The 23693-nt window shown below is 46.3% G+C and overlaps 9 protein-coding genes across 9 annotated transcripts; 3 read left to right on the forward strand and 6 right to left on the reverse strand.

Moving 5' to 3' along the window:
* Nucleotides 1–461: 461 nt before the first annotated feature.
* Nucleotides 462–1855, forward strand: N7466_010695 (uncharacterized protein; the record flags this gene model as incomplete). The annotated part of the gene is made up of 2 exons (XM_057170084.1): nt 462–842; nt 914–1855. 2 exons carry the CDS (start codon nt 462–464, stop codon nt 1853–1855), a joined length of 1323 nt encoding a protein of 440 aa, XP_057015816.1.
* A 909-nt stretch (nt 1856–2764) lies between these two features.
* On the forward strand, nt 2765–4968 carry N7466_010696 (uncharacterized protein; the record flags this gene model as incomplete). Its single annotated transcript, XM_057170085.1, has 4 exons — nt 2765–2886; nt 3066–3408; nt 3478–4529; nt 4608–4968. 4 exons carry the CDS (start codon nt 2765–2767, stop codon nt 4966–4968), a joined length of 1878 nt encoding a protein of 625 aa, XP_057015817.1.
* Nucleotides 4969–5301: 333 nt separating this feature from the next.
* Nucleotides 5302–5736, reverse strand: N7466_010697 (uncharacterized protein; the record flags this gene model as incomplete). The annotated part of the gene is made up of 2 exons (XM_057170086.1): nt 5302–5572; nt 5615–5736. 2 exons carry the CDS (start codon nt 5734–5736, stop codon nt 5302–5304), a joined length of 393 nt encoding a protein of 130 aa, XP_057015818.1.
* Nucleotides 5737–6745: 1009 nt separating this feature from the next.
* Nucleotides 6746–8025, reverse strand: N7466_010698 (uncharacterized protein; the record flags this gene model as incomplete). The annotated part of the gene is made up of 8 exons (XM_057170087.1): nt 6746–6794; nt 6845–6981; nt 7036–7166; nt 7285–7353; nt 7425–7478; nt 7539–7630; nt 7692–7781; nt 7841–8025. The coding sequence occupies 8 exons, from the start codon at nt 8023–8025 to the stop codon at nt 6746–6748; spliced, it is 807 nt and encodes a 268-aa protein (XP_057015819.1).
* Nucleotides 8026–9343: 1318 nt separating this feature from the next.
* On the reverse strand, nt 9344–10240 carry N7466_010699 (uncharacterized protein; the record flags this gene model as incomplete). Its single annotated transcript, XM_057170088.1, has 1 exon — nt 9344–10240. One exon carries the CDS (start codon nt 10238–10240, stop codon nt 9344–9346), a length of 897 nt encoding a protein of 298 aa, XP_057015820.1.
* Nucleotides 10241–12192: 1952 nt separating this feature from the next.
* Nucleotides 12193–14592, reverse strand: N7466_010700 (uncharacterized protein; the record flags this gene model as incomplete). The annotated part of the gene is made up of 1 exon (XM_057170089.1): nt 12193–14592. One exon carries the CDS (start codon nt 14590–14592, stop codon nt 12193–12195), a length of 2400 nt encoding a protein of 799 aa, XP_057015821.1.
* Nucleotides 14593–15242: 650 nt separating this feature from the next.
* N7466_010701 (glycosyltransferase) lies at nt 15243–18683 on the reverse strand (the record flags this gene model as incomplete). The annotated part of the gene is made up of 7 exons (XM_057170090.1): nt 15243–15568; nt 15663–15801; nt 15861–16558; nt 16732–17438; nt 17517–17753; nt 17808–18453; nt 18524–18683. 7 exons carry the CDS (start codon nt 18681–18683, stop codon nt 15243–15245), a joined length of 2913 nt encoding a protein of 970 aa, XP_057015822.1.
* Nucleotides 18684–19729: 1046 nt separating this feature from the next.
* Nucleotides 19730–21079, forward strand: N7466_010702 (TauD/TfdA dioxygenase family protein; the record flags this gene model as incomplete). The annotated part of the gene is made up of 4 exons (XM_057170091.1): nt 19730–19861; nt 19949–20681; nt 20748–20890; nt 20951–21079. 4 exons carry the CDS (start codon nt 19730–19732, stop codon nt 21077–21079), a joined length of 1137 nt encoding a protein of 378 aa, XP_057015823.1.
* A 495-nt stretch (nt 21080–21574) lies between these two features.
* On the reverse strand, nt 21575–23505 carry N7466_010703 (Major facilitator superfamily domain general substrate transporter; the record flags this gene model as incomplete). The annotated part of the gene is made up of 7 exons (XM_057170092.1): nt 21575–21599; nt 21651–21734; nt 21810–21928; nt 21981–22004; nt 22053–22821; nt 22880–23208; nt 23269–23505. 7 exons carry the CDS (start codon nt 23503–23505, stop codon nt 21575–21577), a joined length of 1587 nt encoding a protein of 528 aa, XP_057015824.1.
* Nucleotides 23506–23693: the final 188 nt, after the last annotated feature.

Raw genomic sequence — 23693 nt, forward strand, 5'->3', positions numbered from 1 at the left:
ATCCGACGGTGCTCATTGATCAAAGTGTTTTAGGTAGAAAAGCATCTCGCTTTGTTACCTACATACATTGTACTACGAAATTATTACCTTGCTTGAATGTACATTGATGTCCACATGTGAGCGGAATTTTTTTTGTTTTGTTTATTCTATTTCCCTAATTTTTTTTTTCTCCAGTGTTGTAATGACCACAGAATAACTATCCCGTATCAATTATTTCATGCCAGTGATGCGATCGGGTTTCGTTGCCGTGGAAACTATCGTTCGTTGACCCTCTCGACGAGGCGATGCAATTCATCTGCACCACTCAAGTGCTCACCTTTGAAAGGCTTGCGAAAATCGGGACAATTCGAATTAATCTCTGACTTACAGTGTTCAAGTTATCAATACCTCCATCAGGTTATGGGGTTGGTCTGATTTAAGAGGACTCTCTCCATTCCAGAAATCGTTCCTGAAAAGCCAAGATGATCGCGCAGAGACCCTCATTCCGCTTCATAGCCACTACCGCCGTGGTATCCTTCTTCATCCTCTCATTCTTTATCCTCTCATTCCATCAATCCACAGACTCTGCCCGATATTTCTTAAAGACATCCCATCCTAACTCACAACACTGCCCACCAGCAGAAGCTTCGACTCCTAGCAACGGTTCGTGGGATTTTGTTGTTGGGCGTGATGGACAAAATCATGGTCTTTCAGAGGAGCAATGTCAAATTGCATTTCCGAGACTTTTCATTGAGATTGACAAGTCTGCTCAGTTGAATCAAGAAACCTTGATTTCCTACAAAGATCTTGATTCGCGAAATGTCGAGGATGGCATGGTGCGGGGAATTATCGACCAGGGCGAGGTGAGTTGAGTTACCGCAGTATGTTCTTCTGCGACTCCAGAACTGATCTAATACTACGCTACGATGTACAGTTATATGTTGTCGATTATGCCGCAATGCCCGTTACAGGAACCCGAGCTCGTTCTACATTAAATTCACTGCACCGTGCCCTAAAAGCATACCCGGACCGCCGCCTCCTTCCTAGCATCGAATTTACCTTCACAACAGAAGATTTTGCCGAGGACCCAACAGGGACAGGGCCAATTTGGGCATATTCCAAACGAGAGGGAGATGACTCGGTCTGGTTGATGCCAGACTTTGGTTACTGGGCTTGGCCCGAAGTGCAAATTGGTCCATACCACGAAGTCCGACGGCGCATTGCCGCAATCGACGATGGCGAAACTCTACCGGATGGTACCGTTCTCCCAGGGCTAGCATTTCAAGACAAGAAAAAGCAGCTTGTCTGGCGCGGCAGCCTCGCAACAAACCCCGCCATTCGCAGTAAGCTGCTCAAAACCGCCCTAAGCCGGAGTTGGGGGAGCGTCCGCGTTATCGACTGGGACGACGATAATGACATCCGATACAATCTGCTTCCGATGGAAGATCACTGTCGCTATATGTTTGTCGCACACACCGAGGGCCGCAGCTTCTCCGGTCGGGGAAAGTATCTTCTCAACTGTCGCTCGGTGATGATCTCGCACCCTCTCGTGTGGCGTGAAGCCCACCACGGCGCGCTCATTTCATCTGGTGCCGATGCAAACTACCTTGAAGTCGATCAAAATTTTGGGGATCTACCTTCTAAGATTGATTACTTGATTGATAACCCACAAGTAGCGGAGCGAATCGCTGACAATGCGGTACGGACGTTCCGAGATCGCTATCTGACTCCTGCTGCTGAATCATGTTACTGGCGGCATTTGGTCCGACAATATGCATCAGTATCTGATTTTGAGCCTGCTTTATTCTCCACAGATAGGGATGGGAAGAAGTCCCCCCGCGGTGTTCCGTTTGAGACGTGGCTGCTCACGCACTGATTCTTAAGGGGGTTTGTTTGATCAGCGTTCTTTTGTACATTTCTTGAGATATTCGGCGTTAATGATACCTTGACAATTTAAACACTGCCTTCATACAGATGCTAAGTATTTGCAAGACATTCACATATCCACAGATCTTTTGAATAAACTTAGAATGAGTTGACATAACGCATACACCACCCACCTAGGTACATTCTGTTTCTGACCCGACGTGTGAGTGGATTGATAGAATGCCTGGCCTAACCATGCATAGGAATCTGACCATACTAGTATGCTCTAGGTACCTGCTGGCATCGCCTCATGCCGGTTTGATTTCAATCTCCTTGTGTCAGCTGCTTTTCTTAGGAAATGATTCTCAAAGGTAAAGCCAATTAAAATGACTTGACCTCCAAAGTCCTGGGGCATCTATTTGTATGGATATAATACCGCTTTTTTGACGCTCAGGTTTGGCGAGTTGACCACGCTTCGATTCTGGTTTCGCGCGCTCGGGAGAAGCCTGCCTAACCGCTACGCGAATAAAGTACGGCACTCAACTAAGCATGGATTCAGGGATTCTACCTGGTAGGTTAAATTGTATCAAAGTCACTCCTTTCCTTACGAATATATGGAAAGGCGAATAAGGAGAAAGGCCACAGAAAAATCAGGTTTCGATATGAAATAGCAAATATTAATTTCAAGAAAAATAAGACACAACATTTGAAGATAAACGAGCTAGAGAAACATGGAAATGTACAAAGAAAGTGCGGGCATGAACATAAGGAAGAGCATCGAGGATTGGCATCGCAAAAATAAATGTCCAAATAACTCAGTAGTAGTTAGTCCCTTAGTAGTCTGCTAATCTACTTGCGGTTGTTGTTGTTGTTGTTGTTGTTGTTGGAGAACTTGAAAGTTCCTTCAGAAGCATCGAAAATGCGAGTGGCCTTATCACCCTTCTTGAGACGGCAGATGACAGTGATAGGCTTCTTCTTCTCAGGGAAGTATTCCTCAAGGTGGAAGGACTCTGTTGTACCCCAAAGGGCGGCAATCTTGTTGTAAATGTCCTTTCGCTTCAAATCATCTAGCTCCTTGTGTTCCTCAAGTCGCTTGCCACCATAGAAGACATCCTGAAGTGTGATGTGGTCGTTCTCATGAACACGTCTCGCCTGCTCAATCTCCTTCTTGAGGATAGCCTGGAACTCCAGTTTGGCAGCCTCTAATTCTTGCTTGATAGCTTGAATCTGATCGTCGGCCTCTTTTTTAATGACCAGGGCGTGGGCATTCCGACCCTCCTCAAGCTCTTTGATGCTGTGCGAGAGCTTCTCAATGTCCTGATTCAGAATAGTCTCCGCGCTCTCATGTTGGGCTTCAAGCTCCTTGATCTTGGCAGTGGCCTTGTTGTGCTCGTTGGTCTCGCTCTGGAGAGACTTGGTGAGCTTGGCCTTTTCCTTGTCCCATCCAAACTGGGCAATTTGAGCATTGGCCAACTCATCGGTCTTCTCGTCAAGCTGGGCCTGCAGGCTCTCGTGGTGCTGCTCATATTGGCTCTTACGGAAGACACAGTCCATCTCAAGGACGTGAGCACCTTCCTTGAGAACGGACAGCTCATTCTCCAGGCTGATGATGAGTTCACGGTCCCGATCTAGGGCCCCCGCCATGCGGTGTCGTTCTCTCTCAGCATGCAGTCTGCGGTTCAGGGAGCTGATCTTTTCATCTTTCATGATCTTCCACTCTCCCAGAAGTTGATGGTTGATGAGGTTGAGCGCTTGCCCCCACTCGAGGCTCTCCTGGACAAAGTGACAGGCGTTGAAAGCTCTTTCGCGGGCATGGTCTCGTTCGAGCTTGACATCTGCGATCTCTTGGATCTTGAGCTCAAGAGCAGACTTTTCATCCTCCCACAAAACATGAACATTGGCGTAAAGGCGCTTGGCTTCGATTTCATTCTCGATAGCTGCATCTCGCTCACGTTCGGCTGTGCGGCGGTCTTTCACCGCCGCATCCTCACGATCAGTGGCATCCTTGCGATCAGCCAGGGCCTGTCGCAGAATTTCGTCAAAGTGGGCTTGTTTCTCCTCCAGAGTCTTCAAGTAGTCGTTCAGTTGCGTGTTTGTGGTATTAAGAATGAGGATGTCCTTTTCAGCTTCGCTAAGCAGCTCGGCCTTGATCTTCAAGTCGCGCTTATGGTCAGAGCAGAGCATGGAAAGCTCGGCAAACTTCTTCGTGAGCTCAATATTTTCCTCCCGGAATCTCTTGTTCTCCTTTTCCAAATCTTCAGCCTTCTTTCGCCAGGCATCAGACTCGACCTTGGCAATGCGTTCACATTTGCGGGACTCGCGTGCTTGCTCCTGGGCAAGGGTAAGCTGAGCAGTCAGCCTGACAACCCAATCCTGGAGCTGAGTGATATCCCGGCGATGAGTCTCAATTTGCCTGTCACGGATGATCAACAGCTTCCCTGCAACCTCAGCTTTGGCTTCCTGAGCGTCACGCTCCTGTGCGAGCTTGACCATCCGGAAGCGGGCTTGGCCCAGCTCACAGTTGGCAATTTTCAGCTGGCCCTCAATCTCAACGCGGCGCTTCTCAGCGGCCTCAAACTTGGCAATTGCAACGGCCTTGTCATGTTCAGCGGAATCCAGTTTTGTGATGACTGTGGTAAGCTCTTCGAGCAGTTTGTCGCTCTCGGCGAGGGCGATGTGAAGGTGTGAAGCGATGTTCTCCCGAGCGGTGATGACCTTTCCCCAGTGGTGTGAGTGGTGAACATCGATGCTTGTCATGGTAGCGAAGAACTCGTTGTCGCGGATCATGGTGGTGTCGATGTCATCAAGGGTGGAAAGCTCCCTCTGGTGGACCTCATGCTTGTTGATGAAGTTGTCGAGATTGAATCTTTCAGCGAGAGCAGCGATGGTCTCAGGCTTGACCAGACGGGGTGGTGGGATTCGGTTCACCACGGGCTTGGTTGGCTTGATCCAGGGAATAAACTCGGTCTTCATAATGCCGTGGGTGTTACCGTTGCTGGTGCCGTTGTTGGTACCATTGCTGTTACCGTTGGCACCAGCGACGGAGTTCTCTGTCAATGCGAGCTGGGCCGGGGCCGGAATCGGGGCTTGAACTGCTGCAACCATCTTGAAGACGTTTGGTAAATTGGAAATGTTGACGGGAAGTCGAAAAATCAAAACTTGGTCGAGTGGGAGTTGTTTTATATATATAATATAAATCAATTACATGTAATAACCAAAATGAAAAAAGGGAAAAAAAAGATCGAACTCGCTCTAGCTGGGCGGGAGGGGAAAGTTGAACAGAAATGCGAAATTGATATCAGGGTAAAGGGTGAGTTGGGTTAAATATTCACTCAAGGTGGTCTTGATTGGATTGAAGTTGATGGCTTGGGATCTTGAGACTGAGGGGAATTAGACATCATTATATATGCATACACCTCGAGCCATTGCTTCCAAAGTTCATCGCTTACACTGGCCTTATGTCTTCAACCAGGCTATGCTGGGATTGTGAGCACCCAGCCAGCCATTGAGCACTGAAAGACCGAATAGCTGACCCGGCCAGTCGAAACACAATTGGTAGCTGGATGCGACATGTCCGACTCCAATCACGACGTTGTGCACAGGATGTGCAGCTGAAGAGGTCGATGGCGGAGTGGCCAAAATTACGGCAAGGCCGAGTAAAGAGGGGTTTGAGATGAAACTAGTGGCCATGTAGGTGTTGGTACCTTGCAGCTCGCCACAAATAGCCCTATGAAAAGCCATATTGGTCACGTTAAAATGGGGTACATACAATAACATGTTCCCACGCGGTGCCTGCCGACCGACAGTTGCAGTAGCGCCTAGAGCGGGCACCCAATAAGCCCAATCAGGTGGCCAGAGACACACTCCACCATAGCTCGGCCTGATTGACATATTCTGCAGGCTGGGTTTTTGTAAGACTAGCTTTACAGACTAGGTAATTAGTTTTGCAGAGTGAGATGGCTGACGAAGACTCCGAGCCCCAACTCATTATGCTTGGCTGGTTCGGTCCGTGGTGGTGTGGTTGGGGGGTCCGTGGGGATGAGCTTGACTGATCAGCCACTCGCGCTCGCTTCGATTTTCCACTCGGGATGAATTGAGGCACAGAAGTCGGTTGCAAAGCAGGAAAAAAGCTGCAAGATGGGGTTGATGAAATAATCGAAGAAACCGACAGGGGGCAAAGTTGTATATGTCGCCAAAAATACTTCATTTGGCTGGTTGCGCGGGTGGCTTGCGTGGAGTCAAATACTAGTGAAATTTCATATGTTTGATGGCGACTTCAAAGCTGTGGTCAAGTTGGCAGTCATCAGATCACTTCGTTGGCTTGAAAAGCCTTTATGGTCTTTTCAAACTTCCACACTAAAAGGATTTATCAGGAGATTCCGGACTGCACTGAAGTTGAAGTTCCCCTGAAGTTCCCAATATCCAATTACCAAGTTCGGAGTTTATAGATCACTATTTAAGCTTACTCATCATATCAAAATAGGCGGTTTGGCCGAGTGGTCTAAGGCGATTGACTAGAAATCAATTCTCTTCGGAGGCGGCGGTTCGAATCCGCCAGCCGTCGATTGTTTTTTTTTCTTTCTTTTTTCCATCTCTTCATTTTCATTCACATTTTCAAAGGCTGGAAGCATGGCATCACAGTAGGAAAATATTCATTAAGTCTTGGTCACCCAGATTTACATCAAATTAATCAACTTCATCCAGCTCGCAGGGCTTCCGATCAGCCACGGTTATCGTTCCATATATGTACCTATATCTACTACCTAAAATATGGTATTTGCTACATATGTATACATATTGATCTCTCAATTGTTCAATGTTGACAACATTGGTTAAAGGCAAGTTGACGTATTCCAAAATTATGAATTTAGCCATCAATTCAAATGTTCAAATGTTGAACTCAGAACTTGCCATCGACATCGGTAGCGAGCTCGGGATCCGTGGTGTTCCTAGGTTTTCATCAACTGGTGCAAGACGAACAAAGGGTGATAATACTTACCGTTGGCTCCTGCGATTCCACACCCCACTCAGATCTCCAACTGGCAAAGAGAGAGGGAAGCCCACCGAGTCAAGCAGTTGCGCTGTCAATAGATAGAATCCTAGCATCGTGGCCACAAATAACGCGACGCCAGCGCCCTAAATGATAGGGCTCAGAAATTGAAGGAATAGATAGGAATGAATCAGACATACCACGGTTAACCGATTAGCTGCTGCTTCATCCTCGAGACCCAGTTTCCAATATGCGGCTGCCAAGAGGGAAAACACGAAAACCAGGGAAGTGAATTTGAGAACAAATACTAAGTTGGTGCGAGTGGCACAAACTGTGTATATCAGCATCAGCAGTGCCATGAATATGAAGAAGAATGCTAATCATATCGAGTCAGTCAATTTGCACCGGTGGTGAGGGGATTGAGTCCTGAATTCAAGAATGAACTTTACCAAATGTGTCCACAAAGCCCGCGCCGTGAAGACCTGCCAAGGTATTGGTCCCGTCTGCAGAATATGGAGCTAGAAGTCAAGTAAGCACGAATGAAGTCATAACCGGGTTCCAAAGGTTCCAGTGGATGTATAGTATGTACCGGCAGAGTTGAATGCTGGAGTCATAGTGGCACCGAAAGCCAAACAGAATCCACCTAATGACAATCAGTTTCGTTCAAAGCTCAGGTTGTCAGATAGTAACTTGCCTAAGTGACCAAACACAACCGAGGAGAATGTGTTTCCGAGGATAAATTCAAGGATACTGGAAAGGACCAGCAAGAGCCCACCCAACAATATGAGAACCCCGCTACATAACGTTAGTCAAGAGCACATGCGGGTCTATGGAGCAGCGCCAGGACAATTGTTACCTGAATGCCGCACCACCTCCGCCTGCACCTCTCCATCCCATCAAGCAACACGCAAGTGGCGTGGCTGTGAGCACAAAAGCTCCAACACCCCTGGGATCACACACCTAAGTTAGCAATGGTGAAGTTAAGCTCTGAGCGTTAAACCATACAATGGTGTAGGATTTCCCAAATTCTTTGCCAAGGTCGGCTGACGATGCATCATAGGACTCAGGTAAAGCCTCTCAAACTGTTCAGCAGAAAGGGTCACCGAAGTAGGGACCTGTGTTAAAACAGGCATACCACCAGCCTCACTATGGGAGATCTTGGAGCTTCCACGCATGATTTCGTCGTGCATTGTTGTGTCTTTAATTCCAATTTGGGGAGGAAAAAAATGAATGGATATGTCCACAGGTATTTAAGTCGGACGAGCGGACAAACTGCTTCCAACTTCATTTAGCAGAAGTTGGATCTGGATTTATAGCTCTGGTTTATCTGCGGAGCTTCCCCAGATTTGAGTCTCCGTATCCGATCGGAAGCAATCCATTCTTGCTCCAGGGCTGGATCGACAGGGTAAACATGCTATCGGAAAGCACATCGGCATGTAGTTCCAAGGTTAACGACATCCCCGCATTCTGGGGAAGAAATTGAGTTTATGGAGACTCCACCTCAACTGATATTTTCCAAAATTCCTTTTATTTTCAATAATCGGATCAATGGCTGTGGTTTATTGGGGAGGGTTGGTTACTTCAACCTTGGAAAGATTCTCCACTTTTGAGACCCCTTTTTTACTTGGGTAAGTTACAATCTTTGGAAGATCGCTGCTACCTAGCTTACTCCATAGAACTAGGAACTGAGGAACTGAGTATATGGATTGCCACCTTAATCTCATCCATGGGTCTGGAAAACTTATAAGATGCCGATGGATGTGCCGAAAGAGCGGAACCCAGCACTTGAGCTTTCCTACTAGACTCTAGTAGTCTATTCCGCCTTGATCGGATCGGCCTTTTATAGCAATCACCTAGTTGACTAGTATAAGTCTTTAGTAAACCTTGAAAACGTGAAACCTTGGATTGAAAGGCTTCGCAATATTCGCTAACGTTTGAACTAGCCAGGAGTTTGGGAGTTCACACCGTAAATGCCATGTCGATGAATCGATGATCCACTGCGGATAAGCTACTGCGGAACAAACGTTCCGCCAGTGCGGGATCTTCGTGTGGCAATTTGGCCGTTGAATTGATCTTCAAATGTTACTAAATGGTAGAATTTGGTATTATCTTCCCGCTTAGGTGCATCTGGAAAGAAGTTTAATTCGGTCTTGAAAAATTTGATATTATGTATACTTGTGAATTTTATTGGGCAAGAGTCACAAAATATTATTACTTGGCAAATTCCGCCATTTTCACACGGCGTATATTGTTACATGTAGTCACTTGAAGTGAATCATTCCAAGATTAACTCTATAAAACGCGGATAACAGGGAGACATTAGTGATCATTGTAGTCACGGTATTATCTTCATAAAGGAGTGGTCATGCGGCTTGTACATATTATTACCTGCATCATATTCAAATCATTGGCCCAAAGTCAAGAAATATGCTGATCTTCTAGCTCATTACTTGCTTCATGTCATCAAATATTGACAAAGAAGCAAGGTAAGACCTCTGTACGGGAAGGCTAGTAGAGAACCATCACGCTCAGCATAACAGCAACGGAAGCGACCCAGTGAGCGAAGCCCATGGGGGCAGAGGTAGCCGCGCCGCTGGTAGCAGCGGTGGAAGAAGCAGCGGCAGAAGCGGTGGAGCTCGTAGACGAAGTGCTGGTGCTGGTGCTGGTGCTGGCAGTTGCGGTCGAGGTGTAGCTGGTGATCTGAGTAGCGCTAGTTGAAGCAGCAACGGGGGTGGAAATCACTGCCGAGCTAGTGGGGATCAGAGGGCGAGAAGTAGGGGTCACGGTGGTAACGGGAACAGCAGGAATCGATGACTGAATCACTGTGTAGGGCGATGAAGAGACGGAGGATGAGCTGGGTGCCGGCGAGGCAGCGGCAACAGAGGAGGCCACGGAGGATGAGGCAGCAGCGGCACAGGAGTCACCGGTCAGCTTAACGCTAACACATTCGGTTACAGAAGTGCTGTTGGTAGTGTAGATGTTGCTTCCGTTATCCTCGCCAGTCTGGCAAGCGATGAAGGAGGAGCTACCGTCAAAGCTCAACAAGCCAGATGAGGAAATGGTGAAACCAGAGGTACCGGTGGCGCCCTGGTCACATTGGAACTGGGTGGTCTCGGCTGAAGATTTCTTGTTAGTGCTGCTGCTTTTCTTTAATTTTGGCGAACAAATTGACTCACTAGTGATAACACATCCACGACCCTCGCTATCGGTAATGATGGAGTTCGAGATACAGAACTCAGCAGCCGACAGGGTGGTATCACCGAGGCGAACTTGACCATCGGTCAATTGGCCAAGGGAGCCGGACTCGCCGCCAGAGGCAGCGATCTGGAAACAGCAGCTGTCACTGCGACCAACGAGGGCGTTGGCGCCAGCCACGAGGGCAGCGATGGCAATGGTGCTCTTCATAATGGGAATTGAAAAGATGTGAGAGTTAAAGAGAGAGCCCAAAAGCGATTGTAAACAGTGTTGCTTCACTAAAGAAAAAAGGTTCGAGGTCAGAAAGAAAAAGAAAAAGATTCTTTGAGCCAGCTCATGAATTTAAGTAACCAAGGAAAAAATAGTCACCGCGGTTGGATTTTCTGGGAAAGACTTACGAATCATCCACGAATGATGCCAAAACCGGGATTAGGATGATGAGCGTGTTCGCCGTTGGAACCTATCAAATCTCCGCTGGTCTGGATTGGTTCTTTCAAGCTGATTGTTCACAAACTATACGGGCACTAACCGTATGTGATAAGTTCAATCTTTATTGCAGCGGGGAACCCCCAACGTAGGACACGACGCGTGTCCATTTCCCTGTCATAGATCAGAAAGATCAGGAATTAAAAAGGAAAAGAGAAAAAAAAGAGAAAGAATGCATGGATGCGATAAAACAATTTCTAACATGGTTAAGCATTTGAACCCCCACATTGAAGAAGTGAAGATACTATAATTAAATGTACTCTGTATTCCTCTTGACCAGAAGTTCATACGAGCTTTTTGTAATATTAAAGCCTTAAAACTTATCAATTGCAATGAGACAAGCCAAGTGCATCTCGTGGATATCTTTGAACCGATTTTGAGCTAAAAGACAACGCCACTGCCAAGTAAACTTGAACTCGCATTGTTGATAGCCCCGCAGGGAGCTAGACCAAAAGGCACGGGCCTGAGCCATTCAGGAACCCGACGTCAGCTATATTTGAGTAATTGTTGTTTATGTCCAAAGATTCTCCTCACAGCCAGAAAGAATTAGAGAAGAAATCCAATTGAATAGAAAATCAATATGTGGAGTTTGGAAGTTTTCTTACAGGATATACTGTAGTATGAACATTGAACATCGACTATCGACCTCCGCTTTCCAAAGTCTTAGGCCGCGTCACTCTGGCCCAAGCGGGATTTCATATCCACCATATCCACCATTTCCCTAATTTTCTTCTTTTTTTCTCGTACAGACCCAGCAGGTTTTTTTGTTACCCTTGATCCATTTAATTCCAAAATATACAAATAAAAAAAAAAGAAATCGGCAAACGTGCCCAGTTCTAGACTCTATTACAAGTACATCCGTTGGCTGTGCTTTGCCTGGAATGACTTTCCACTCCGTCCTACACAAGTACAGGTACTATTGCCGACGTGCTTGACAAGCTTGTGGTTGTTTGCAAGCCTTTAATTGGTGCCGAAGACTTTTCAAAGGCCTATACTTAACGGCCTCTTAATTTCCCCTCCAAAAGCGATCGGCATTTACAACGTCAAAACCGGTTCTCGTGCTCCATCATGTGCAGTACTATGTACTAGTACATAAGAAATTCTCGCTATGGAGTACTCCGTACGTACATATGTAGTAATTTGGAACCCTTTTCTCCACCATGTAAGCTCTGTGGGGCATATCAAAAAACCAAGATTTTGCTTCTCATTTCAAATCTCTTCAAATGTTCTAGAATCCGCCGAAAATGAGTGGCCAATAGCTTCCCGGTGCCTGGTTGATCATTGATAAAATTGAGATTTGTTTTGGCCCTTGTAGACATCAACGGGTATTCTTTGATTGACCCGATCGTGTTTGAAATATCATATCGAAATTTTGCCCAATTGACACGTAAACTCCGTTATCTAAACTGGAGGCTGATCAGCACCTGCTGTGAATCAATGCTTGTGGGAAAATAGGATCTCACGTAAGGCGCCGCCTGGCAAACATAAAGTAGTAATAATAGCGACTATCAGCATTGAACAAGATAGAGTACATGTATTAGACTGAAACTTTTGATGAACCACGATGGCAAGATATACATATGCATTGAAGTATAATTTCATAGGTGGTATTCACATATTGACATTGAGAAGATGAGTACCGCGAGAAAAGTCTTCGGGATGAGATAAATTCTAATCTAGAGAACAAGAATGAGGGCCACAAAAAGTGAAAAGGCCGAAGCCAAGCCTGCTGAGAAGATAATGTTTTGCGACATGGCGCTACCAGTATAAACAGGACCACTGGAAGTTGTGGTTGGTGATCCAAATTTGCCTTGGTGAATGACGATTGAAGAAGAAGAAGAAGAAGAAGAAGAAGAAGAAGAAGAAGAAGAAGAAGAAGAAGAAGGAAGGACTGAAGAACTGGCGACCTTGGTTATGATTGATTGATGCAATTTTGTGGCAGTCAATGTTGGAAAGGAGGTGGGAAATTGATTTCCTAAGACTTCAATCTTGACAGAATCGGTGGAAAGAATCGTAGACTGAGGCACTTGGATAAGAGTAAGGGTCGCAGTGGTTTTTGAGCTATCAAGGAGGCCAGAAGACGAGCCAGACGAGCCAGACGAGTCCGAAGAGCCCGAAGAGCCAGAAGACGAGCCCGAAGAGCCAGACGAGTCCGAAGAGCCCGAAGAGCCCGAAGATTCCGAAGAGCCCGAAGACGAGCCAGAGGACGAGCCAGAGGACGAGCCTGATAAGCCAGACGCACCAGAAGTACTCTCGGAAGTAGCGCTTGCTTCGGCTGCTGTCACAGGGCAGACAGTGGTGGAGACAACTAGTGTCTCGGTAGTAAGATAAGTGGTTTTCTCACGGGCAGGACAATCTGTCGCGCTTGAAGCACAAGCTGTGATAGTACCTATACGTGTGCTCATAACGGTGGAAGTTGTGTAGCTTGCATGACCTGAACCAGCCCCAATAGGGACACTAGAAGCGGTTTGAGTAGCCTTGGCAGCAGTAATTGGGCAGATAGTGGTAGAGAGAACAACAGTCTCGGTGGTGAGATAAGTGGTTCTCTCACGAGCTGGACAATTCGTCACGCTCGATGGGCAAGCTGTAATGGTTGCTGTGCGAGTAGTCAGAACGGTGGAAGTTGAGTAGTCTGTATCACCAGCATCAGAGCCAGACCCAACGGTAGAACTGCCGGTGGTCTGAGTGGCCTCCGCGGCAGTCACTGGACAAATGGTGGTATCGACAACTACCGTCTCAGTGGTCAGATAAGTTGTTCTATCACGAGCAGGACAGTCCGTCACACTCAATGGACAAGCCGTAATAGTGGCGGTGCGAGTGCTCATGATAGTAGAGGTACTAAATTGATTTGGCTCCGAGCTGAATCCTGCGCCGGTGGTGCCGGTGGTTGTGGGAATTCTGGGAATACCAGTGCCAGTGCCGACGACGCCGGGAGATGGGAGGGCCGAGCTTTCTCCAACACTGATAGCCGATGGCGCACTAGGCGAAGCGGTAGTGCGACTCGAGTGAGTAAGAGGAGTGCTGGAAACTTTCGAGGAACGGAAAGGACTGGACGATAGGTTGAAAGACTTGAGAGGAGTAGGAATCGATTTAGCGGCAGATGACTCTAAGATAGCAGTGGAAGATGTCAAAGCTGGCGAAAGGATAGATGCCGAAGATCTGTAATGTGGCATCACCGAAGAAGAACGCGATGGATCCAAGGACGGGTATGTGGAAGATGAGGGCAAGACGGAGGGCCGCAAGATGGAGGATGGTCGCACGACAAAAGATGATACAGCAACCGGGGTGCTGGACTGAAGTGAATAGCCAGACTGAGCCAACGCCGAAGAAGAAGTCGAGACAGTCAATGATGCGGAAGAGGAAGGCGAGTAAAGTGGTACAGCCGAAGATCGCACGGCACCTGAAGATGCAGAGACCGGCACAGCAGAGGAAACAGCAACCGAAGATGTAGTTGGAGTCGGAGTTGGCGTAGGTGTGGGTGTTATGGTCACAGTGGTACACGTGCTGGCCGTGGTCCCTGAGATCACCACATTGTCGATATTCAATGCCGCACCAGTATAAACCCTATCGGTATCGGAACAGTAACCGTAAATCTCAAATGTATGAGTTCCAGAACTGCTAGGGGTATATGACGTGGATAAAGTGCTCCAACCAACAGTTTGCTCGTTAATTGTCACGGCGGTCTGGGCGAGAAGTCCAGACGCGCTAACTGAATCCATGTACATGTATAGTCTGCAGCTCATCTCAATATTTGCGCTGTTGGGAACCAACTGATACTCAAATGAGATTGTGTATGAATCGCCTACCAGTAAGTTGGAGAGACGTTGATAGATTAAAAGCGCATCGACCTCAGAGTTAGAAGCCTGTAGGTAGTATGAACCATCCGCTGCATCGCCGCTCACCACCGAGCCCGTGGTAGACGAAGCAAATCCCCAGTCTGTGAATCCATCTTCAAAAGATCCATTCTCGATTCCATTCAAAGCGGTACAGGTAACGATCTCCTCCAACCCGGATACTAGTAGTGGGCTCAAGAGAAAGATGAAAGTGGCCCACGGCTGTAGGCGAAAACTCAACATGGTCAAAGAGTGACTAAAAAAAAAAAAAAAAAAAAAAAAAAAACGAGTGACAGATTTTCAAGTCCAAGAATGCGGGATTTAAAAAAGAAGAGAGACCTTGGAAAGAGTGACAAGGAATGAAATGAGTGAAATTGATTTTTACCCCCAAAGAGAGAAAAAGAAGGAATCTTATACCTCACCCATATATATCTCTTCCGTATTCCACATTCAACCATTCCATTTGTTTTGCTCTAATTTGAACAGCGAGCCAATCGGAGTGAGCGATCAAATCACAGATTCGAACCAACATTGGAACGAGTTGTCGGCACAAAAAACCCTTGTTAAGGATGGCAATGTGCACATTTCAAAACTTGCAACCTCCAAATCGAACATTTGAAGCTATTGAATCCGCTAGACCATTTGAAGATAAGCTCTGTTTACATAATCCATTCTATGCCTTTTCATTGGCCACTGATCGGAATATTTCAGGGCTCTGTTATATTACGGTATTACTAGTACCTACTAGTATACATAGAATGAATACTATCCAAAGGTCAATTTATGGACATGGTTCAAATATGTACAAATTATGCAATCTGCAAGTAGAAGTGTAATTGCACAACATTGAATACAGCATATATAGCACGTCCCTTCATGTCAAAATCGAAACATCAGTTGATCCGAATTTCGGGGACGCTTCTCGGGGCGGGTACAGTGGGCGCAGTGGGCGCAGTGGGCGCAGGTGCAGCGGGTAAATCATGTTCGGATTGCCGTTTACTGCTGCGCCGGATGTATCGCTTGCCTTTTCTCAATTCCTCTTCTAAAAGTATCCACTTCCTGATCACTTCTGACCTTTCTTCCTCTGAAGATTTTGGCATTTCCTCATGGCCTTGCGCTATTCGAGAAACCACAATGTGGTTTTGCTGAGATTTGCCCAATGAGACGAGCAGCGTTCGGCGGATTCCAGTCAATGGATAGCCTGCAAGCCCCCAAAGACCTAAGAAGCCGTTATCATTGTGTTGCTCCGAGTGGAACGCATGAAAAGAAAAAACAAAAAAGAAAAGCCCAATAGTTTGAATCACTAGACATACCTGCTGGGGGTTTAAAGACAATCCCACCCAAGCCCTTCCCAACACCCTTCATCATGCCCTTGGCACCATTCTCTTTGAAGCCACGTCGAGGATGCGTGACGAGACCCGTAATGCCGTGATAAAAACTATCAGTGAATTCCTTGGAAGAATCAGTTTAGGCCTTGCCCAGGCGAGACAAGCTTATGGATATCCATTTACCTTTCCAGCTGCTCTGAATCCACTTCTAAAGCTATGAACCTTAGGAGTATCCGTGACCGTTTGGTCATTGTAGAGCCTTGGCGCATTATGAAATCCCTTTGACAAGCTAAGCGAGACATCGGTGGGTATCCAAATCAGAAGGTTTAAAAGTCGTTTTGATAGTATACTCCAGTGTATCGCGGCCTCGGTGACAATTCCTGTGTGTTTTCCAGCGCGCATCTCACAACCCATTGTCACTTGCTTTTCGAGTTGTAAGCTCATCTGTCTACCCAGTGTTTCCGACGAAACACTGCTGCTCGCATGTTCTTGTTCATCATCGAAGATCGATACATTATCATCACTTTGTTCTTCTCCACTATCTTCCTCTTCCGTGTCAGCAAGCACTGCCTCGCGTTGAAAATGTTCTGGTGTCCTCTCATTATCGCCCTCACTTCCCTCCTCGGCTTCGGAATAACGAGTCGAAAGTTCGCGTGATAGGGAGCGTGATCGAGATCGAGAACGAGAACGTGCACGCGACTGCCGGTGCGCACGACGACAATGATACACCTGAATAGGATTGGTATGATCATGGGGGTGGTTTATCATGCGACCCGCAGAAAACAGATCCCCAATAAACCCCACTGGAACATCGGCTAGGCCAATGACAAAGTTGGAAATGGCCCCAAACAACACCTGTGCACTTGCACTAAGAGGGCCCGCTGGATCACGATAGGTGTCATATTCCATGGGCCGATTCCTGTGCGAATTCTTAGCCTTTTCTATTTCTTTTTTTGGTCTTTCTGCTGAGGGAATGGATCTGAGGGAACTAACAAAACAAGATTTTCAGGCATTATCCGCTTCATTTCGACCAAAGTTGAGGCTGCAAACGTACTAAGTCCAACCTTGGTGTGCCGAATGTGCCATGCAGCAGGGCGATCAGTGCAAATAGCACATCGCATAGATTCCAAGTCAAGATGTTGATGAAAACTGCGGACCGCATCTTTCACTCCCGATTCCATTTTCATCTTATTTTCAATATCCTGAGCTTTCTCGTGCGTTGATGGCTTCAAAGCCATTTCGATCGCACTGCTCAGGCTATCCACTGTTAACTGCTTATGAGGTATTGGCTGAGGACCAGCTCCGGCTCTTGCTACTATGCCCCCCCAGAATTCTTGATCCCCGAAGAAGGGAACGACGATAGTGGGCCTCCCAAGCGCCAAACCAGCCGCGGTAGTACCAGCACCGCCGTGGTGAATCACACACGAGACGTGCCGGAAGAGCCAGTCATGGGGGCAACTTCCAATTATAAGAATATTATCAGGGACCTCAACATCTTCGGCACCCAAGTTACCCCAGCCCTTTGATACCAGGGCGCGCTGGCCGGTTTGTTCGATTGCACCGAATACAATTTTAGTTAATTTGATCGGATCGTCCACAACAATAGAGCCAAAGCCGACGTATATTGGGACTGGGCCTGCATCAAGAAAGTCTTGTATCTCGCGTGGAGGTTGATAATTTGACTCTGATGGAAGAAAGCTGAAACCGCAGATGTCGATATTATCAGACCAGTCGCGTGGTTTTGAAAGTAATGCGGGAGACCTGTATAATATATTCATATATATTAGTAAGATGTCCATCCTTCTAATTTAGAAGGTTCATGATTAGCTGGCCTCTTACCATAGATATGTACAAGGAATTTGGAGTCGATGAATGAGACTGGGGGCGGTGATACTGTCTAGTGGATCTAACGATAGGATTTTCTTTCGTAACTTGTTCACAAGATCACCCAATCCCTCCCATACCATCATATCAACAACAGCATATGACACGAAGTTTGCAACAGTTGGCTTACACTGTTGCGGATGAAGGACGGCTAAGGGATGTGGGAAAGACTGTGTTGGTGACCATGGCATCCTATTTCATCCAAGTTTAGCAAGTGATATCGACAAGTCTTTCTGTTATACTCACGTAAACATGATATGAAGAGGAATACCAAGTCTTTGCGCACAGTGAATATGTGCCAGACTAGGTGGATTGGCTATAATTGCGTCCGCAACAAATGGCCGCTGTCGCCAATCCACAGTGTCGCTCCACGGATCCTCCTTAATCTGATGCAAATCTGTACCATCACCGGTCTGGAAACAAGATTTCCAACAACCGTTGATGATTTGATTCATTTCACGGCGACGCTTTTGAATAGCTCCACTGCGGATGGTGCTGAAATTGGGCAGCAGTCCTGGGTTTTTGACCATGAAAGCCATCAATTCAGCGGGGTCGCCTCCGATATTGAAGAACTCCAGGCCCGCTTCAAGGACAGGATCCCGAAATGCAAGATGTGTTGCCAATCGGACGCGGTGACCATGTTCCTTGAAGCCTTTGCCCAGCGCGATGAACGGTTGGATGTCTCCACGAGAACCGATCACTTGGATTACAATATTTAACTTCAGAGGGAAAGGTTGCCCTTTGTCTGGAACACCCTCTCGGCTATCCCTGTCTTCTGAAAGATCCATTTCAGATGTTCGTTGGGAGATGAGGGGACTTCTTTGCATGCGGTTCAGGAGATCTGCCACCTTGGGCCTGTGCTCGTGGATCTTAATGTCAAGACGACCGTCGCCTGTCCGACACAAGAAAGACCAGTGAGTAATCGATAATTCAAATAGGGAACCCATCGTGATATTTCTGACCTAGCACCTTGACACCTGTGTTCAGGCCATCCCCACTAAACTGCACTCGCTCATCACCGTTACTCGAGGACTCGCTCATCTCCCCGGTCCCGTTCTCGGGTTGTGTATTGCCATGGCGCGTAGATCCCGCTGTCGAGAAAGTGCGTCTTAGCGTATCCATTTTTTAAGAAATTTGATATGAGATTGAATTTTCTTTATTATTTTTCTGACCTTGAAGAAACATGAGTAGAGGAAAATTGATAATAGTTACTAGTAGATGATAAATACTCAAAAATCTCCATTAGATTTGTCAGGAGTCAATGATGTCATGGGCACTATTTACGAGGTTGCCCGTCCTCATCCATGAATTGCAGCAACATGTCAACCGCGGGTTCATTCGAATGTTTCCCTTGACACTGGGGAAATGTCTTTTCGAATATTCAATCATCAATGACCGGACAACATTTGAAGAACATTAAAGGGTTTATCATCCCCTGTCCCGAATCATGTATACAGTCTTCCAACGTTGACTCGTATCATCTATGGCTACTTGTTATTTATATTAAACCCAGACAATGATGCCTCATTCAAATGTTGAAAAAAAGGTTGATTTTAGTCTGAAGATTCAGTGCTCTAGATCAATAGCTTGAGGTGAAGTAGCTTATGTATATATGTAGCACTGAGTGCTGCAACGGTTTTGAGTTCTAAACCCGCACGCATATTGGTACTATACATGCACACACTCCAGCCTTGGAACCAGCTTCAAAGCTGAAATATAGGTAACGATTTACATATTCAGGTAGGTGAATTCAATTTAAATGTATTCCCCCATGAAAGAAACCTGTGGTTTGTAATTAAAATGTTTGAAATTCGCCAGCCAATATTAATAGGCGAGAAGCCTTCTAAGGTTTCAAGGTTATGAGTGTTGCTTATCTTTGAATGGATGACTTTCATGACACCATCTGTCTGTATAATCACGCTTCAAGTATTCAAGTATGTTGCAATAAACATACGTATGGTGCACACCTGAGGTTGTCCTGGATGAAACTTTAGGGCGCGTACTCACCTAGGATGTGCGTGATTAGAAGTGAGTATGACGTGAACTTCAACTTTGAAAGGAAAACGAGGGGTAAAATACAAGTATATATAAGATTGCATATTCTCAAGGTCATATCCACATCCTCTGAAAGTAAAACTCACAAGGTCAAGACTCAACTCAAGTACAAAATGGCGCCTTCTGTCTCTGAGGTCTCTATTGCAGATATTGTTGTTCCTGTCAAGGCTGAGCTTCCATCCACCGAGAAGAAACACAAAGTGAGAAGGACTATCGAAGAAGAAGGGGGGAAGACCACTGCCAGTGTATGTAGTAGCCATCCCCTCGAGTGCTGGGATCTCCATTGCACAAATCTCTGGTTTCGACGTATGCGCTAAATATGAACTTATCAGTACCCAAATTATCTCCCTACCTGGGACCCTAGCGAAAAATATCCACCTCTGGAACCATTCACACACTTGGATCGGGGAAAAGATGCCGACCCTTCCTTTAGAGACCTCTTGACTGAGGGATCCAAAATCCAAAAGCTCACTCCGACCATCGGCTCCGAAATCACAGGCATTCAACTCAGCAAACTCGATCCCGCTGGAAGGGACCAGCTTGCTCTCTTAGTCGCTCAGCGCAAGGTCGTTGCTTTTAGAGACCAAGACTTTGCAGACCTACCCATCCAAGAGGCTCTTGATTTCGGTGGCTACTTTGGTCGGCATCATATACACCCTACCAGTGGGTCTCCCGAGGGATATCCGGAGATTCACCTTGTCCACCGAAATAATAACGCGTGGGAATTTGATCAATACCTTGCCGAGAAGAACAGCAGTGTCTCATGGCACTCGGATGTCACTTATGAGCAACAGCCACCTGGAACTACCCTTTTGTACCTTCTTGATGGCCCCGAAGTGGGTGGAGATACCGTCTTTGTGGATCAAGTTGAGGCATATAATCGTCTTTCCCCAGCAATCCAGGAGCGTTTACACGGACTTAAAGCCGTGCACACTGGATTTGAACAGGCTGATAATAGCCGAAGTCGCGATGGTGTTGTGCGAAGAGAGCCAGTCAAGAATGAGCACCCCCTTGTTCGGACTCACCCGGCGACCGGTGAAAAAGCACTTTTTGTCAACGCTGGTTGTAAGTGCAACTGTCCTTTCGCTAGTTTTTTTTTTTTTTTTTTTGGACAGGGCTTGAAATTAACAGTTTTTGAAGTCACTCGTAGTATCGTGGGACTCAAGAAAGAAGAAAGCGATGCCCTTTTAGGATTCTTGTTGGCTCATGTCGGCCGTGGCATTGACTATCAAGCTCGCATTCGATGGGCTCCCAAAACTGTCGTAATTTGGGATGTAAGACATTCAAAACCTGATCACAGCTATAATGGACCTCCAAAACTGACTGAATTACAGAATCGCGTGACTGCTCACTCTGCAATCATTGACTGGACGACTGGCGAGCGTCGTCATTTGGCACGAATTACTCCACAGGCTGAACGCCCATACGAAACCCCCTACATCCCAGAGAAAATCACATCTTAGTCTTGAACTTCTGGGAGATAGTATTGACGCGGGTGCGAGATAATTTGATTTGCATTTCTTTCTACCGCGTAATCTCAGCCGTAAACGACATTGGATCTTTCACATTTGAAAACATGCAAGAAGCCAATATTCTAGACATCAGGTTCCAACCAAAAAAAAAAAAAAAAAAAAATTGTTGCGCACAAGCTCTTCCAAGGCTGTAGAGGGAAAGGATCTTTTCTTAATTTTTCAGGGATGCAATCTAAGCCCCTCGTTGACGACATTAATGGATGAATGCTGCGAATCAGTGCCAAGTCTGGTGCAATAACAAAATTATGAACATTCAATAGCAAATTCGCAACCTTGAAATTCAAAAGTACATAAATGACAAGGGCTTTCAAGACCTTAGACTAGGCTATTTTACATATAATGAATGCTCCATCATGTACGTAATTCTTCATCACTACTAGTAGCCAACCCCCTGTCTCACCTTATCCGATAAGTTAAAATTAATTCTCACTGGGAAAAGCGGAAATCAATTCTATTCAAAATGTCAGCTCACAAATTCAAGTTTAGGGACTAATTTGCACACCTCTTGTTAGTAGTTGTTGGATTTGCGCGCAGATATTCTTCTCGTTGCTCGCTAGTCAATGCGTTCCATTTCGTTGCGTTTTGGCTGTATCCGCATTAGCAACCAAATTAGCAACCAAATCAAATGTTTATTGAGGGGGTTTCCTATGTATAAACGTACCGATTGCACCAGTCATAGTAGAACTTTGCACCGATAAACATAACCAAACTGACAACAGCCAGCGCAATAAGAACTTTGTTCCCATGTTTATAGTATGGCGCATCATCAGTTCGGTAAACCTGAGGCCATATCAGTATATCTGCTGGGGGGCAAGAAAATGGATAAACTCACATTGGCTCCAGCAATGGCACTAATCTGCACAGACATGTTATACAATGCAGTAGCAACGGTACGTGTTCGTACCGAGCCGGCATTTCGCGATGTCAAAGCAACAATCACCGGGTGTACACTTGGGGTTCCAACGAGAAGAGTTAGAATAGCAAATCTAGGCCACGGCAGTGCTTTTGCAGGTAGGACTTCCAATGTGATGAGAAGAATCAGGTTCCATAATTCAACCACGGCACCGCAAAGTAAACGCTGATTTGTCCGTTCTGCAATCAAGGTAATAGTGATGACGGTAATGATTGCAACAACTGCAGACGGGATCGACAGCAAGTTTGTCTCAAAGGTTCCAAACCCAACCTCTTTCAATTGAAGGGTGAGATAATTAGTAGCTGGCGTTGAGGGAATCAACCAGATCAACCCGAGAAGGTAGATCGGCCACATGTGGTAATCCTGCAGCGACTGCCACAATAACTTGGGTGTGACGGCCTGCCGATTGTGCATGCTTCCCTTGCTTGGGTCGTCACGAATCACTCGATTGACAATGATTTTTTCTTCGTGCTCTGTGAACCATCCGTCTTTTCCACGCAGTCCCCCTCTTGTTTGAACTGGAGAGGCGGGCATCCAGAATACGGCGATGATTCCAACAACGCCCGTTATAAGGCCTTCAAAAGCGAACAAGTAACGCCATGCACCCTCGCCATCGGAGTTTTTAATATGAAGGAAGCCAAACGCTAGGAATGCGCCTACAATCCCAGTCAAAGTGTCGGAGATCCAGAAGCAAGCAAGTCTTTTGGGCAGTTCTTTGGACTTGTAAAAGAATGATAAAAAGAGGACCGTGTCGGGAATGCTAAAAGTATACAGTTAAATCATGTCCACTGCAATTAAAAAGATTTGACGATACTAACAATCCACCTTCCAGTAGTCCCAGAAGAGCGCGTGTGGCCAAGAATGACGACCTTCCCTTAAGAAAGGCCTGACATGCTGCAACGATACTCCACAGAATCATTTGGGTGGGAATCCAACGGTCGGGGCCCAGTCTCTTGGATATCAACTGAGAAGGCATCTCAGCCAAAAGGAAACAGACTAGAAAGATGGTTTGACCCAGATTGTAGTCGTTGCTGGTCATTTTCAGATCCTTTAAAAATGTACTGGCTAGGGCCTGTCCGATATTTCCTCGGTCAAGTTGTAGGGCGAAAAAGGTCACACAGGCAAAGGTCAAAACGCGAGCGTCAATCTGATAAAACATGATATGTCAGGGAGTCGTCGATGTGCTATGTGTTTTGCTACAACACACCTTTCTGACCACTTTCCTCTCTTCCTCCTCCGTCCATTCAAATTCTGGATCCCAGCGGTGAATACCCTCATAGCTATCAATTGGCCGGTAGAATTCGTGTCCCTCTTTGATTTCAAAGGTACCAGTCTCATAGCCTTGTTTTTGCTGTGACTCTTGATCCGAATCTTCCAATACGCTAGCTCCTGGGGAGTCTTTCTGGATGGCAGAAACCTGTGCTGTCTTTTCTTCGGTGGCCATTGCTAATCATTAAATCGCTGGAAAGCGAAATTGAAGCTGCACAATGTTGAAGCCTGTCTTTTTCTCTCACGCGTCACTTGGTTATTTACATTTCCTGTTTATTTATATGTATACAGTACAACTAGTATATAGATTGAGCGGGGGTCCAGGACTCTAGACTCCAGGTTGGTCACGCAATCCCGTTAAAT

The sequence above is a fragment of the Penicillium verhagenii genome (genome assembly GCF_028828195.1).
Source record: "Penicillium verhagenii strain IBT 33310 chromosome Unknown utg000012l_segment0_segment0, whole genome shotgun sequence".
NCBI lineage: Eukaryota > Fungi > Ascomycota > Eurotiomycetes > Eurotiales > Aspergillaceae > Penicillium > Penicillium verhagenii.